At 44.8% G+C, this 14,016-nt stretch overlaps 1 protein-coding gene across 3 annotated transcripts in view; it reads left to right on the forward strand.

Annotated features, from left to right (window-relative positions):
* The window catches only part of cacna1ia (calcium voltage-gated channel subunit alpha1 Ia), a 126,025-nt gene extending 113,353 nt beyond the window's left edge, over positions 1–12,672 (forward strand). Inside the window, exons 33-37 of one of the 3 annotated variants that reach the window (XM_035614439.2) lie at positions 851–1,000; positions 5,305–5,442; positions 7,087–7,303; positions 8,237–8,469; positions 8,790–12,672. In XM_035614439.2, the coding sequence (XP_035470332.1) occupies positions 851–1,000; positions 5,305–5,442; positions 7,087–7,303; positions 8,237–8,469; positions 8,790–9,521 (1,470 nt within the window). In that variant the 3' untranslated portion in view covers positions 9,522–12,672. The remainder of the gene's footprint in view (positions 1–850; positions 1,001–5,304; positions 5,443–7,086; positions 7,304–8,236; positions 8,470–8,789) is intronic. The other 2 variants (XM_035614443.2, XM_035614442.2) reach the window with 2 other exon arrangements.
* The last annotated feature ends 1,344 nt before the right edge of the window (positions 12,673–14,016 follow it).

Consider the following 14,016-nt stretch of genomic DNA (forward strand, 5'->3'; position numbering starts at 1 on the left):
ATCTCACAAAGGAAGTAAATATGTTCCGCTACCATTTTTCCCTTTCCCGATACCGATTCTGATACCTGCACTTTGGCTGGTAACATCTGGAACATCTGTTGCCGTACCAGTGGATTTGAAAAAAATACCTTCTATAATGTATTTTAACAGCTGTTTGCCACCTTTTATGTTCTAGTTTGACGGTCATAACTGAAAACACACACAAATAAATAAATCCAGGAATAAAGAACAATTGCTTCCTTTAAAAAATTAAAAAATACCTTAAGTCTGTATCTTTCACAGTAACAGTAAACAACAATACAGTACAAAACAAGTTTTACGTGTAGGACTTCCCAGTGTGAAATATTGCCAAATTGCTGACATTTTCGTGAGCTCTGGCTGACGGCAAACCTGAAATCACTTCTTCTTCGCCCGATCTAAAAACTGTCTACCTTTTATCTAGATGAATCAAATGTCCTGTAGAGACGTGGTAACAGATCTGTACATACACTCGCGTAGTCGTCGATGGCCGACGCAGCATTTTCCGATCCTTGTATTGGTATCGGAGCACCTCTGAAATTTGAGATGCCTTTTTTTGTTGAGGAATTGTAGAAATGTGTGCTTACATAAATGGGTGAATATGCAAATGTTTACCTTTGTGATTGAGTTACATAAGAAAGTGTGCACACAGACATTCTTAATAACCCTTATGATGGTGTATGCATTTCCCTGCGTGTTCTTTGTCCTCGCATGTCCGCATGTGCACATGTTTGCGCCTGCGTGCAATACTGGTCTGCCGGCCTGCGTCCCGTGTGTTTGTTTCTGTGTGTGCGCGTGTGTGTATCTGTGTGTGTGGGTATATGTGTTCCAGGAGAGCCAGTGGCTGGACAGCGTGTCTCTCCTCATCAAGGACACTTTGGAGGGGGAGATGCTGATGATAGACAACCTCTCCGGCTCTGTCTTCCACCACTACTCCTCTCCTCCACCCATCTGCAAAGACTGCAAGAGTCACCCACAAGAGGTACCCCCCTGAACACCACATGAGCACACACACACACATATATATACTGTATATGCAACACACATACACACACACACAAAAGGCAGCAGATGAGGTGACAGACAAACAGGGAGAGAGAGACACAAACATAGGAAACATATTGAAAGGGAAAACGGGAGAAACCTGAAGCCCTGGCCAAGATTATGACACAAAATCTCTGCGAGCTCTTCTCTACCCTGGTAGAGATAGGATGATCGTATTTTATAAAAATGCCTCTCTTCTCTATTCTTACTGAATGTAAGATTCTTACTGAATGTATGGATCAAGGTTCCTCATTGTGAGAAGTTTGGGTCAGTTAGGACTGATTCTTTGAGGTGATTGTTAAATACAGACTTGCTGTACAGAAGTGCTGGATGAAAGTTAACTTTAGGGACAGTTTGAAATAGATTCAAACTGGATACCAGCCCCAAATAGTTGAATAGTTTAGAAATGTAAGACTGAAAACCATCGAACATCTTTATCATACATATATGTATACATGTGCAAAAATATACATACATACGTATACGCCAACATGCAGTACTTACACACACTATTTGTTTAATACTGTGTTATGTGGTACTGTGTGTTTAGCCTAATTCAATGGAATTACAAAAACGGTCTAAACCAAAATATTACTAGATCCGAACGCACGCACGCACGCACGCACGCACGCACGCACACACACACACACACACACACACACACACACACTCACACACACACACACACACACAGGGCTTCATTCATCACTTAGAATGTTGAACTTCATGCTTTGTTAAGCGTGTCAACTACAGTATGTGCAAATATTCTACAGCATAATAGAGAAATTTGGCCCCTTAATTAAACACAATAACAGCAACATCAACTTTCCATATGCACAGAAATGTTGATTAATGAGGCCCCACTGCATGTGTGCACACAGGCAACTGTCCCTGATATGCATGCGTCGTGCTTGTATTCTGGTGCTTAAAGCACACACACAAACACACACACACACACACACACGAATCCACTGTAATGTGCCAGTGTTGTCCATCACAGTGACAAAGTGCAGCGGGTCAGCACAGATGAAGCAATAACTGGGCTCCACACCTCCTCACCTGTCAGTCTGACTTTCTGCTTGTCTGCGGATGCTGTCAAACCGTCAATCTTTTCCTCCCTCTTTTACATGCTTCCTCTTTCCATCTGTCCCCTGTGCTCCTCTGAATTTTCACTGTATCTATCGCGGATTCACTGTATCTGATCCAGCGCTGTTCACCTTCAATTTCCCATGTTCTGTGACCGTCAGTCCTGCAGATTGTGACTGCAAAATTTTAAACCAAATGTTTTACAACGCTGTCACCCGGCTGTAAAAAATAGAAAAAGGCAAAAACCTAACAGTTAGCTGACGGTCACATTATCTGACATGGGGCAGTTTGAATTACAGACCAGTAGTGATGTGATCCATGGACATCATGTCATGCATAGTCATGGATTGTATTAGCACATCTAATTTCCTTTAAATGGCAGGTGCACGTGCACCCTGGCAGATTGCTATTATAATGGCTGATTTACCAGGTATTGAGAAGAAATTCCTCTCTGCAGAGGAAACAGATCGGCCCGTGTGCAAAGAATGCGAACAAGCAGACCATCTGTGTGTGTGAAAATAAAAGCGTACATGAGTTGTGCTCCTGCTTATGTAGATGCATATTAATGTCCTATCTGGATTAAAACAACAGTCAAACACTGAGCCACTGACTTCGAGCCACATTTTGTTGGTCAAAGGTGCGAACACCTTCCGCGGCATCAAGATAGCAATGAGCCTGACCACACCTCCTTTCAAGACCAGCTTTGCGACTGGGCCCACATTATATACTCATGGAAAATAATCACTTTTCCTGCTGCTATGGAACATTTAAATACATCACATCACTTAAAGCATCCCTGTGTAGCATTATAACATTTTTGACTCACTTTTGGCTCCTACTGATCGTATGAAAAAAAACCTGTTGGCAGTAATAAGGGGGGAGCAGGAGCTGTGCTTGTTTTTGCATGTGATCTCTATGGAAAATTATCCTCTGCCTGAAGGTGCGGTTGTTTTGAATGGTTTACTATGAATTGTATCACATATGCTTACCCGACTACCATGACTCATGTGATGTGACCATGAGATATTAGTCATGCTTGTGTCTTTTGCCCGGTCACACAATTTTCTCCTCTCATTGCCTCCCAGCAGTGCTGAATAGCGATGCCTTGCACTGGACACTTCCAATGTTCTTGCCTGGGTCCCCTGTCTTTTAGCGGGGCCTTGGGGAGCAACTGTGCAAAGACTCTTCGTGTACCCATCTGCATTTTTGCATCTATCCCTGGACAGGCACAGCCAAGAATACAGGAAGAGGAAGGCTGTGGTTTCCATTACCTGTCGATAATTGTACCAGCCAATCACACGGGGGCAAACATGGTGCATACTGTAGTAGTATTAGTGAAGGCTTATATATGGAGGTAAAACACAGAAAAACTGTGAATTGTTCCTTTACATTAAAGATTTGCGCCGCTGTGCTTCTACCACTCTCTCCCTCTCTCTCTCTGGCCAGTGGTAATTTACTGCCGCGTACCTGCCGTGAATCTTTCTGTATCAGCCTCTTTGTCTTTCTCGTCCACAGCCGCGTGTTAATATACTAGGCCTCACTCCATTGAATGTCACTCGGCCCCGTTCCTAGTTCTCTCTCTTGCTATTTATTGCTGCGACTCTTGAAAGAAACACCGCTTGAGCGCATCGCAGCACCCACAGAGCTCTGAAATTCCACCCCAGTTCGCGGCTAGCGGTGTCTTTTGAAATCATGCACACACAAAAGAGCTGCGCGCGGAGGAGGTAGAGAAGAGCGTCAGCTGAGAAGATTGAGCTCGTGCAGTGCTAATTCAAAACCAGTTCAGCAGCCGTATGGGCAGAGTTACCTGCAGGCCTGATGAAACAAACCTAGCTGGAGCCAATGTTGGAACCAATACGTGAGGGAGGTAGTAACAGTTGGATGAATTGTTGTCCCTTCCCAATTATTCTGGGCTCGGTAATGTCGCCCCATTAGGATTGCTGTGCGAGTGTGAGAGCATGACACACACCATTATAATAATACAGTAATGATCATCTATTTTTTATAGAGCACTTTTCAAAATTGAGATTACAAAGAGCTTCACAAAGGCAAAACAGGCGGCAAAGGAAAATAACAGGTCATTGGGTTTGGAAGAGGACAAGTAAAAACAAATGATGTAGAAATTTAAAATGTAGAAATACAGTTCAAAAGAAATTAAAGCAAATCTGGAAAGTAGGTTTTAAGAAGGGATTCAAAAGAGATCACTGACTCAGCTGACTGAATTGTCTCGCCGTTATCACACACGCAGCAAAAACATGTCAAATTTGCATTTGAAAACATACGCAGTTCGCTGCAGGTGTAGAAGGATGAGGGGTCTTGTGCCGCTACAGCTGTTTTCAGACATGAAAAATTTCCGCAAAAGTGCGTCCGGACATTTTCTGGAGTTTGCCGTTCACAAATGATGAACACAGCAGCGGATAGTCCGGGTCAGATGTGTTCACAACAGCAGAGAAATCTCTGGAACATTCTGTGGCCTCTGGTTAGAGCATGCAGGAGGCCGGGCATGACGATAATGCCGCTGCGCAAAGCAGTGCTTTTGTCTGCAGTCATCAATCAAATTTGACCAGGCGGCTGGCAGGAGCAACATTTTTGCGGAGAGTTCAGGAAAATGTCTGGACCTCAGTGCATGTCTGAAAGTAGCATACAACACCACTCCCTGGGAGACTAAAAGCCTCTTTCCACTCTGGAGAGTCACATACAGATACTGGAGCATCCACACATACAGTTAATCTGCTGTATGTGCACCGCATTGAATAGCTGCATCTTGGCTTTCTTTCAGCCTCTCTCTTCTCATATTTCTGTGGCGCTGGGAAAAGTGTTTTTTTTCAGTTGATGAAGACAAAGAAATATAATTTCTTGTGAGCTATCTCACCCTGCTCTCTCTACAGAGAGGTGCCACGGCGTTATGGTCTCTCACATCTGGTGAAGCATGTCGAGGCCTGGTGGCGGTTTAACCTATCTCTCTGTGTGGCTCATGTTGGTCTATAAAACAAAAATAATGCAAAATGTGCCTTAATTAATGTCTGATTTATGTATACTAAAGTCATGTTTTTTATGAACCCTCGATAAGTGCAGCGATCCGGGAAGTTTTCAACCCATGCTGTCCCCATCACCCATCTCTCTAAGACATGAATAACTGAGGTTGATTCCTTGCAGCAGATCAGGATGGCAGAGATTGAGCAGGCGTCACTGAAATCAGAGCTGCTGTCAGACAAGTCGTCGTCCCCTGCCCTGCCAGATGACCTCAGCCTGGATGAACATACGGCCTACCAGCTGCTGGCGCGAGGCGACAAGGTGGGTACGCAGACTGAGGTGGGAATGGGAACTCAAGCAGAGGGCTCATGTTCTGTGAGATCAAGTTGGGTGGGGATGAAAATGTTTTAAGTATTTGAAATGTGCAAGGTTACATCCCTGGCAGTCGTTTCATCCATTGCCTTCTCTGTTTAAAAGAAGCTGTCATTACACGCAAAGTTGTACAAGTTACCCAGATATAGCTTTTACTCAGATTTTGCTCTGAGTGGACAGACAATGTCTGTGTCGGGATATAAGCCCGAGCAGACCCTGCTTCATGCCACTGTAACTTTGTGTGGAACAACAGCTCGAGAGAAAGAAAACCCTCTGACCACTAACAGCACTGACTGCGCCACAAGCTCACAGCAGTTGAATACTGGTACGAGCTCTACTTTGTACTCCACATGCACAATACAGTGGCACTTCCTATTCCTACTCCCCCCCAAGAGGGTGAGTAAAAACAATGGCAGGAAGCTCAAATCAAATGACCACTATAAAATCTTTTTCATGGCTATGCTGTGAGCCCTCTTGTGCATTACAGATATAAACCTTAGGTTCCAGAGGCTGCCTCATCTCGTCCCCTCTGTGTATCAGTGGTAACTATCTTGTCTTTGAAGAATCCACAGTCTCTATCCACCACAGACCTCATGAATAAATCTTTCCACCAGGAGAGCCTGAGCTGTCCTGGGAGGCCCCGGTGCCTCCCTCTCTTGCACCCGGTCTCCCCCTCTTTCGACTTGATCTCTCCTGCTTCTCCTTTCTCCCCATTGCCCCTCTGGTAATTGCACACCTTCCCTGCACCTCCCTCTAGCCCCTCTATCTCCATCCCTTATCATACGTCCTTCCTAGATATCCTCCTCTGTAACGGGGTAATGCTCCTTGGTTCTGGATAGCCAGATAAGCCTGCGGTCACTGCGCACGGCTGTGAACCTGCTCATTAGCGGATGGGAAACAGAGGGGAAGAGAGAGAGGGGGGAAAGACGGAAGGTGAGAGGGGATCTAAGGTTAAGGATTTGTCAAGAGGTGTTTGGTGAGTGAGGGTGGCAAGGATGTTTGAGAAGGGGGCTAGGCCTGAATGACTCAAAGGTACACTAATGAAAGCAAAGTGTATCCACACACTTGCACATGAATCCACGCACACACACACACCAGATGATTGTGCAGTCCCTACATGATGTTAATTAAAACGACGAGGTAAGAGCTTAAAAAGCTTAACTCCTGCCTTAATCTGCCGTCTGCTGCTCGCTTCCAGCAGCCATCACACACTAACAAATTCATAACCAAACATTTATGATCACAATATATAACATTAACATGACAATAACAGGCCCTTTTGGCTCATAATCATCTCTCACCCCTTCGGTGGCACTAAAATGTTAAGCCTGAGGGATGATGTGAATTAGAGGCCATGTTTGATTTTTGCAGGATGCCTGAGGGGTTGTTCTTTTCCTTTACTCATTTTGTATCAGGCTTATGCTACACTTGTGATGAATCAAGCGTAGCAATACACACTTTGTTTTGGTCTTTTGTTGTTTTAACCAACCTCTATATGTCTGATTAGTTTTCCTTTTTAAAAGAATCATCCATCTTGGATATTCCTCGTAAAAAGAATGTCTTTTCAACGTCGGATCATCTGTTTTCTCCCAGGGAAGGTGCAGCAGTGACTCTCACAGCTCTGAGGAGGCCGGCGGTGGAGGAAGTCATGTAGAGGGCCACCACACTCACACAGTGGTGCAGAGCCAGGTGCAGGGGCTGGGTCAGCCCGCCAGGGCCCTCTGCACTGGTGCTGAGATGGAAACCACGCTACAGGAGATGGAGACGCAAACGCACCAAACACACATGTGCTCACCTCACTGCAGCCCCGGTGAGAACATTTTTAAATTCACTCCATATCACCAGGCTCATTTTCAAAGAAACGTATTCATTGATTTATAAGTTGACATTTACAGTTAAATTCAAAGTTGATTTTCTGCTGTGGTTTGTTTGTCACACAATGCCAAATATAGTGGTAGGGCTGCAGTCAACCAAAGGAAATCATACCCACTCCTCAAGCAATCTGCATGTTATCTCAAAATTAACTTAATTCAGCCACATTGAATGAAAGACATTGAAACACATCCATCCTGATATGATCACACTCAAACAAAGCCTCAAGCTCAAACACAAAGTTATCGCAGAAAATGTAGCCAATACTGCTTTTTGATGCTGTGCCATGATGGCTGATGAGCTGTTTGCAGTGTTTACACTTGACCTTTTTGGGTGATCCATCTGAACAAAATCTAGCCTCAGCGATGAGTGTTTTCAAAATACAGTTGTTTTGTTCAACAACAGCAACTTTTAAAAAAAAGAACATCATCAGAGAAATATAATAAGTTAACAAGAACAGAGGCCAATTCATCTGCACGTGCAGGTCATAAAAATATACATGTGAAATAGTAATGAGGAGAGATAACAAGAAGCGGTATCATCATGTATCTAAAATCAGTCGGCTTGAAGGGTATACCCTAGATATGTAGCCTAACTTTTTGCTATTGCTACGTAGCCACCATTGGCATTAACAGCTCTTAACTTACCAATTCACTCCCAACGTCCACTTGTACTGTCCTCCTGCCTTTGAGGCTATACAAAACTGCTATGGCTTTAGTAAAATATAGTATATTTAAATCTATAAACAAAGTTCAGGTGAAAAAAGCATCTTTCCCTTACAAGGAATTATCCCTAAAAAAAAAAAAAGGAGAGAAACAAGACACAAATTGACATGAGGATAGAAATGGAAAGCCTTTATTCCCTCCTCAAGGTGCTGTGTCCGGGAGCAGCAACAGAGAAATAAACAAAGAAGGACGAGGAGCCAGTGGCATTTCTCCTCTCTTCCGTCTGCCTGCAGACTTCTTCCACCCCGCAGGAGTCGTCATCCCAGCACCTCCCCGCAGCAGGAGCCTGAGGTTGACAAGGGTCCATAAGATGACCTCTCCAGCCTCCTGGGCTTCACTCCGCTCCCCGGGAGCTCATAGCAAGATGCTCTGTACACAGGTACGGGGAGGGGAGGGGAGAAGAGGAGAGGGGCAAAACACATTTAAATAGGTTAGACAAGAAAGGGAGCAAAAGAATGACCGTGGGGTTTTTATTGAGGTGAAGGCTTCAATAAGTACTTAGATCAATGTCAAAGTTTCAATAAAAGAGAGGATTTATCTTTATGCTCATCAAGTTTGGTTCCTGACAACAAGCAGAAGATGCAGTATTACATTCCAGCATGGTCTGTGCATAACGTTGCATTTTCTTTCATTATGAAAACAAGATGTGGATTCAAATGCTTCTCTTCCTTTTGCCCCTTTCTCCCCTTGTCTCTTCAGTACCCCTCCCACAGTGACTCGTCCCTTGCTACAGGCAGCTCCGAGGGCAGCCTCCAGACCACCCTGGAAGAGGGACTGAGCTTCAGCATCTCTCCGCCACAAAACTTGGAGCTGCCGTTGCCAAGAGCTCCCTTACCACTCGTGTGCCCAATCCCATTGGCCAAAGATGGGACTATCCTTTCCTCCCCAGTCCAGACCCCAAGACCAAGGTCCAGCCCCTCATCTGTGCTAACCCTTCAGGCCACCAGAGGCCACCAGCGGAGCCAGAGCAGCGGGCGAGGCAGCACCAGCCCTTGCTACACCCGTGACGACTCAATTGACCCCTCAGATGAGGACCTGGGTATCGGTATCGGGTCGTCTATTGGTGGTTGTGGCTCCAGCCAAGCGGGCAACAGTGAACACTTGTCGGAGACGCTGAGCAGCTTGTCGCTGACATCACTGCTCTCACCCAGCTCCCTGGTGTATCCAGGAGGAGCAGTGAAGAAGTGCAACAGCACAGGCAGCCTGGACCAGGGGGGGATGTTGCTGTCGTCCCGTAGCAAGGATGGCCGCAGGGAGATTCTGGGCCTGGAGCTTATGGACCCCCAGGGCTTCCTGGCCAATCCCTGGACAGGGGTATTGGTTGATAAAAGAAGAGGAGACGGAAGAGAGGAAATTGGAGATGGAGAACAAGGATTGAAAGGGAAGAGCTCAAGCCAAACAACAGTAGGGCCTTGTCGGAAAAACAGATGAAACCGACTGTTTACTCTTCCTTTGTCTCTCCATTCCTTGGATCTAAACCCATTGCTGTCCTACTCACTCTCTCAGTTCCCATCAGCGAGAGAGAGGCTCGATGACACATGATGACCCGTATTCCAAAACCAAACCCTCATCTGTCCCCTTCAACCCCTTTTCAATACATTTGTGACAAGCCCATGTCCTATTTTGTGCTACCTATGAGGAGTGGTCTTGGTTATGGTCTGCTGGTGAGAACGTGGCCTGCAGATATAAGGCCAAAAAGATGAAGATAGATCCTGATAGGAGGGACTGTGCCTGTAGAGGAGGCAGTGGAAAGTTCTGCTACATTGGGAGACCAGGGTGCCCGTTTATTTCAGAGAGTCAGTAGGAGCAGAGACAAAAGAGCTTCAACTCAAAGACACAAGAACGAGTCTTGTTGATGCTCTAATGTAGTTCCCTCTCCTCCGTGTTGGCTCGGGCTCACCGAGGTTTAAAATGCAAAAACAGAAGTACCCAAACTGAAATAGCTATTCCCACCAACAGAGACTGTTTTGATTTGTTTATGTCTCAGAGGCAGTGCAGCAAGTAAGTAGGCGGAGGCTCAGAGATGGCGGAACATATCAAGGTGCAAAATAAGACTGGGAAAGAGGAGAAGGCAGGTCATTTGTTTGGCTGGGAAATCAGAAAGCGGATCTAATGTCCATCTGTTCTGGCAGACGGAAACAACGGGTCCTACTCACTCCGGCACAGGACCTTCTGCTGAGTTCAGAGTCGGATGTGAGGTGGAGGAGAGTTCAAGAGTGTGTGCTCATAGTGCGTGTGTGTGCCTGTGTGTGGGAGCACTGCCTCAGGTATCCAAGGCATGACTTAATATAATAATTATCATCACTTCACCATACCTCTGAACTTTTTAAAACAGGAGATGGGTAAGGGTACGATCAAAGCTCTGTGCCTCTGTCAACTTGGTCTTGAGTGGCAGTGGAAAATGAAAAGAAATGATTGCATGGAGTGGTTCGTGAAATTGGTTATCTTTCTTCCCAACGCCAGCGCCTCTCACTCACTCAGACATGGAGAATTGAGTACGAAAAAAGGACGAGGTTGATGGAGCTTCACAAACCCCATCAGGAGAAACAATGATGCGGTCTTTTGGGGGGTAGGCTGGAGTGCACCAATACATGGTCCACAGCCGGGTAATAAAGTGACACTTGGAGCACACCTGAAGGAATTTTAAGATGAATGGACAAAACCACAACGGATGCGAGAGACCTTGACTGCATGATGGAACTTCATTTAACCAAGATTTTTTTTTTTTTAATCTATATACAGATGTGTATCAAGATGTCAATGTTGGGTGATTACCATGTGATTTCTATTCCACTATTTTTGTAGAAAAGAGAATAGGCACGTGCAAGTGTTGCCGTTACTTTGTCCAAATTTAATTTACCCATCTGGTCTCTTTGACTTGTTTTCTAGGACTTTTTGTCTGCCAGTGGCTTCCAGTTTTATAACATTTTTTAAGGTTTGGACAGTATGTAAACAACAAAGCAAAAAATTTCGAATCAACTTTGTGCGCTGAAGTGATTGTTCCCTCCAGCACATTTCTCTTTGGGAACATTAGTTCCTCATGGGTTTTTTTTTTCTTCTTTTCCTTGTGTTTTGAGTCCCAGAGGACAACCAGAGATGGGATCAGCCATATTCACTTAGCACATGGGGATTGCTCCGGCTCACAGACGTTACTGGCTGAGCTTTGTTTGCTTCTTAGCCTGCTATGCTGGAAAAAAAAACCTGAATAGCGATAACCATCTCTTTCAAAGCTTTAATTTAAGAGTTACACCACAACATATCGATTATGGACACATTAGTATTCCATGAGCATGGTTCTGGGATTGCAATGTTTTTTTCTTGAAATGACACCTTAATGCACTCATCTTCTCTTCCCCATCTCTTCGCACATACAGTATGTTGTAGCAACCCTTTCACACGCACCATAGTTAAATATCAAAAGCTGACACTGTAACAACGAACAGAGCTTTAATGCAAACTCATCTTGGCTTCTGCCACTTGATTAATCGCTCCATCGAAAAAAGAAAAAAAAAAGAGACGCTCATTTTGAACCTGATTTCTAGAGGTAGACTGTTGTTACCCGTTGTATTTTGGACATTACCTGACTTTTTTTTAAATTTGGTGATGTGAGAAAATCCAAGGGTTTGACCTTTTTTTATCATGCAAAATCACTTTGATGACTATATGTTTTGTCACATGACGTTGGGTAATGATGAGTGATTGAAGACAGTTGTGTGTGTGTGTGTGTGTGTGTGTGTGTGTGTGTGTGTGTGTGTGCGTGCGAGCGTGTCTATGACTTCAGGTGAAGTGAAAGCCTTTTCCTGAAGTGTCCTGTTTGTCGGTAAGGATATCTGAGACGAAGGGATGAAGAAGGAAAACACAAAGCAACCAAGGGCTGTTTTAGCTTCAAAGACGTGTCCTCCTATCTTTCTGAGACAAATCCTTGTGTCAACGAATACGGCATCAAGCGTTAAAGCGTGACGATACAGCAATAAATGTTCCATGTGTATGCCCTGAGTAAATGATGTCAACGTGATTTTTATCTCCTCAGAATACAACAGTATTTATTCTTTTTCCTCTGAACTCACAACGAATGAGATTCCGCCCTCTCGGAGACCAATCGGGAGAGAGATGGGCCACAATTGGACGACATTGACAAATTAGGTCATTGAACTCAGGTCGGGGGGTAAAAACCACTATAAAAGTTTTAAAGATAGCTGTAAAGGTGTGATCAGGCTGAAGGCAAAGCAAATCTCCGCCTTGCTTTATTCGCACAAATTGGACTGCTGGAGAGTTTTTGCACTCTCCGAACTTGAGCACTGCAAACAGCCAGTGCACCAGATATTTTTCTGCATTTTAAACGTGTGCGGACGCGTTACTTTTGCTTCAAGTCAGGCTGCCTTGAAGAAAACCTGTGAAGTGAATTTGTATGCAATTTGTCCGATGCCTCTGAAATTTGCTTTGTGTTCAGTCTGAACACACTGTACGAGTGTACAATTCACATTTGTACATATCTTTGTATTCTGATCTGCATGTGTGCATTGCTGCCAGTGACCATGATTATATCATTAGTATGCATTTCATAAAATTGTACAAAGTTAAAGGGAATGATTCAGTGTTTTTTGACTGCTGGTATGAAACCACAAAAATAACCACTTCAAGCCCCCCCACCCCAAAATACAAAAAAAAAAAAAAAAAACCTGCATCCTTCACATTATTGAATTTTGGGTAAGTAGAGGCTGCACTTCACTCGTCATCTTTATGTCATATTTTGTACATTTAGCACTTAATGTGATATGACAGCAGGAGAAAAAGGGTTGCGACAGGAGACTGTAGAGCAGGGAACGAGAAAGCCAGAGACAGAACCGGGACACGGAAGCAGAACGTATCCAGAGTTGATGTGGACAGCTGGAAAAGGAGAAAAGCACCAACATTGTGAGAGACTGCGGTGGCGAAAATGCTGCAGGAGCCGGAGACTTCTCGAGACAGCTTGTCATCGGGCAGCCTTGCCCAGCAGAGCCACCAGTGCGAATGAGAGAGCACATTAGGCATGCACGCTGAACTCGGAGGTGTTGTTTACCTCACACCCCCAACCAGCCAGCCCTCCACCTCGACTAACCTCTCAAAACCAGTTCTCCCTGCAGGCTCCTGTCCTTCAAAATGTCACCGCAGGAGGGTGAAGGGGTGTGTGTGTGTGTGTGTGTGTGTGTGTGTGTGTGTGTGTGGGTGTGCGTGCGTGTGTGTGTGTGTGTGAGCTAAGTGTGCAGATGTCTCAGAGACTGTGTGTGCTTGTGTGGATGTTGTTGCCAGCACAAACAAGTGTGTGTGAGCGGAGCTGTCATAGCTCCGGTAATCTGCAAGGTCTTTAAAAGTCTAAAAATGCTGGGCTTTAACTCTGCTTTGCCTTCCATCCCATGAAGTCCAATCATGTGCCCTCTTGCAACATTAACTCCAAAAGTCAATGTGCAATAAGCCTCTGGGGGTCTTGTGCCATGATTTGATCGATTTACCTCCCATGGTAACGCACAAAGTGCCCAGAGACGTCAAAGCCCCTTCACCTCTGCTGAAAAACCCACCGGCGCTGTCTCAGCTGTTAACCGATAGTGCACCGTACGGCGTAACAGAGGTTGTAGGTCTTTTGGAGGCGGGCTGAATCAAATCCAAGAGGACTAACAACACATTTTTTTCAAAGAAGAAATGTCCTCATGTTTTTGTCAGCCAAAGATGTCGGGTTGAAAGTTAGTAAGAAACTCAAGAGAAATGTTTGATAAAAGAAAAGAATATGTCTCATTGTCTCTGGGCCCAAAAGGGCGGAACTGAGAACTTCTCACAACATCCTAATTTGTTTTCCGTACTGTAGACTTTCTTTTTTTTTCGTCCCCCGGGGGAGCTGTGAAGCTTTGTAGTCAGAAAGTGGGTAAATTATGAGTTGTTTTTTTTAGGGCAC

Source organism: Scophthalmus maximus, chromosome 17, assembly GCF_022379125.1.
Source record: "Scophthalmus maximus strain ysfricsl-2021 chromosome 17, ASM2237912v1, whole genome shotgun sequence".
NCBI classification, from domain to species: Eukaryota; Metazoa; Chordata; class Actinopteri; order Pleuronectiformes; family Scophthalmidae; genus Scophthalmus; species Scophthalmus maximus.